This window comes from Larus michahellis, unplaced genomic scaffold (assembly GCF_964199755.1).
Source record: "Larus michahellis unplaced genomic scaffold, bLarMic1.1 SCAFFOLD_117, whole genome shotgun sequence".
NCBI classification, from domain to species: domain Eukaryota; kingdom Metazoa; phylum Chordata; class Aves; order Charadriiformes; family Laridae; genus Larus; species Larus michahellis.
Genome location: NW_027436403.1, coordinates 512,296 through 515,146, shown reverse-complemented (window position 1 = coordinate 515,146; position 2,851 = coordinate 512,296). Strand labels below are relative to the sequence as shown.

At 46.3% G+C, this 2,851-nt stretch overlaps 1 protein-coding gene across 1 annotated transcript; it reads left to right on the top strand.

Moving 5' to 3' along the window:
- The first annotated feature begins 375 nt into the window (after positions 1 to 375).
- LOC141737399 (olfactory receptor 6E1-like) lies at positions 376 to 2,485 on the top strand. The gene is given in 3 exon segments (XM_074572089.1): positions 376 to 583; positions 1,684 to 2,303; positions 2,306 to 2,485. Coding segments are annotated over 3 exon segments (1,008 nt in total).
- The last annotated feature ends 366 nt before the right edge of the window (positions 2,486 to 2,851 follow it).

Genomic DNA, 2,851 nt, shown 5'->3' with positions numbered 1-2,851 from the left:
CCATGTTGGATATTAAGGTGCCTCTCCAGCTGCTTACAAGTCCTAGACCTTCTTCTCTGACTTCCTGGGCACGGATGAGTTTAACCTTTGCAAAAGATCTGAGTGAAGCTGGAATTTCCCAGGAATGGGGTGAAATAGCTAACAGCCTCTTTAATCTCTTCTGTTCTGGAGAAACAATCCTTTGTGAGTGTTTGAAAAAGGTGGAAAGAAAACAACTAATTCTCTGAGGCCTCTAACAGAAATGTGAAACACAGAAACCAGGGTGTGAGCCGTACTCTCTGTGTTATATAGGGAGACTGAGGGAAAGGAGAAAAAGCAGAAAAGGACAGAACTTTTCATCCAGACTGTGAAATTACCACACTTGGTTTTTTTGCCATGTTCCTGTCTCGGCTGGCTGAACTGAAATTTATCACAGGACCAGAAAATGCAACGGCAGTTACTGAGTTCATCCTAGAGGGTTTCTCAGGGCTTGACCAAAGACTACAGCTATTTCTCTCTCTGGTCCTTCTGCTCATATACCTGACAACAGTGATGGGGAATGCAACCATCATTTTCCCTGTGTGCATGGGTCACCGCGGGCAAACCCCCTGTGGAATAATTACTAAATTGGCCAAGAATACAAAAATACAGCATTGTTCACACATTAAGGAAAGTCATAAAATCAAGAGGCTTCTGAGGTAGAATACAGCCGCAGCTAGCACACGAAGAATGCAACATCTGTGATTCCCTGTACAAGGTTGTTTGCGAAACTACACGAGGGATGGAACGGAACACGCTTGTTCCGTGGCCTTCCCTTGTGACGAATAGCAGATATGGGGACGAGATGGTACTACGGAACTGATAAGCGGCCTACACGCTACCCGAGCCAACATTTCGTCTAATGTTGATGAAATGCTGTCCTTTTGTGCGAACTTTGCTGACCACAATGTACCAAAACACACCTCCATCCCGGAGGCTATCCGCCCCCGAGGTGTGAACACTCCTCCTTGAATACATTAATCGTAATAAAAGTATGTATGACTAAAGTCACTCAAACTCCACTTTGAAGATAAAAAAATAATATAAAAATAGCCCAAGAGAGAGGGGATGTCAGGGAAGACACCATCGCGAAGGATTCCACCGCTGATTTCCAGGATCAGTCGACGGGCTGAGCCTCTCTTCCCCCCCATAGGGACGCCTTTGGGTAAGACTTCGATTACACTGAGCGCTTTCTCGGGGACTTAGAAATTTCTCTAGAGAATCTCTACCCTACATTTATAGCCAGGCTGTATCGTTTATAATTTTGTCGCGCGTTTGTATACTTAGCAATATCTTTATTTGCACGTGTTTTGCAGACAGTGTATTTATCACCGGCAATCCTAAAGAACCTGTATATCTGTTGTTTAAATAAACTGCACGGTTTAAGTAGCTAGTCGTTCCGCTTTCTCACTGAACGCGACCAAAACTACAGAGAGGCCGTGCTAGTTCAGGAGCACGACTAGACTGAAGGTGCAGTCCACTATTAGTGTATCCAAATCGTAGTAGTTTAATACATATTAAACGCGATTGGACTGATAGTGCTGAATTGGGCATCACTCAGAATTTAAACCTAGCCGCACCTAGCCTCCCACCTCGGTGAGGAGTGTTAGAACGCAAGGGGGTTTATCTTCTGCCAAAACCGCTTGGCCCCGTTTCACGCAACACCCCCCCGGTACTTTTTCATCAGCAATCTGTCCTTCCTGGAAATCTGGTTTACATCCTCCACAAGCACCAAATTGCCTGTGATCCTGGGTTCTGGTAGGAGAACAATCTCACTAAGCAGCTGCTTTGCCCAATCCTATTTCTGTTTTGCCCTGGGCACTACAGAGATTGTTCTACTTGTTGTCCTGTCCTTTGACCGCTACGTTGCCATCTGCCAGCGTTTGCGTTATGCTGCCATCATGAAGCCTCAGCTCTGCATCCACCTGGTTGTTGCTGCTTGGGTCATGGGCACCACACTCTTGAGTTACTCTCTGGTCCTCCTCTACAAGCTGACTTTCTGGGGCTCGAAGAAGATCCACCATTTTTTTTTCGAGAGCTTCCCCTTGTTCAAATTGTCCTGCTCTGACACCAGCCAGCTTTGGAAAATGAACTCTATTTTTTCATCATTTGTCATGCTGGGTTCCTTATGTTTAACTCTGGCATTTTACACAGGCATCCTTTTCTGTCTTCTACACCTTCCAGGAGCCTCTGGGAGGAAAAAAGCTTTCACTACATGTTCTTCCCATCTCACCACCTTGGCCATTGCCTATGGGCGCTGCATTGCTCTCTATGTGCATCCTTGCAGGGTTCCTACGTTTCCTTGCAGGCAAACAGAATGGTAGCTTTGCTAAACCCATTCTTACATCCGTTCATCTACAGTCTTAGAAACAAGACTGCGATACTGGCCCGGAATGAAGCCATTGCCCATGTAACAATAAAGCTTTTCGCCTTATCACGATGCATTTCTGGACAGCAATTCCCATGATCTGCTATCAAATGTTAATGCTCTGCCCCAGCTGCTCCCAGACCCACCACAGGAGAACCATCTGGAACCCATCTCCAGAAACCAAGAAGAGCACAAAGGCACAGTGGCAGATGGGAACCCAAATTACAGGCTCCTGAGGAATGAACACCTTGTTCCACTTATTATGGGAAGTTTAGGGGAGGACACGACCAGTGCAGTCTGTCCTGTCATCTCATTAAACTTAATTTCTACCTCTTTTCCATGTGAGTGAATCTTCTGTGTGAACATGTGAGCACGGTGGTGTGAGTGCAGCAGCCGGAGCAGGACCAGGAGGTCAGACAGCCCGTATGCCATTAGTGCCAGAACCTGAGAGACTGGAGTGACTGG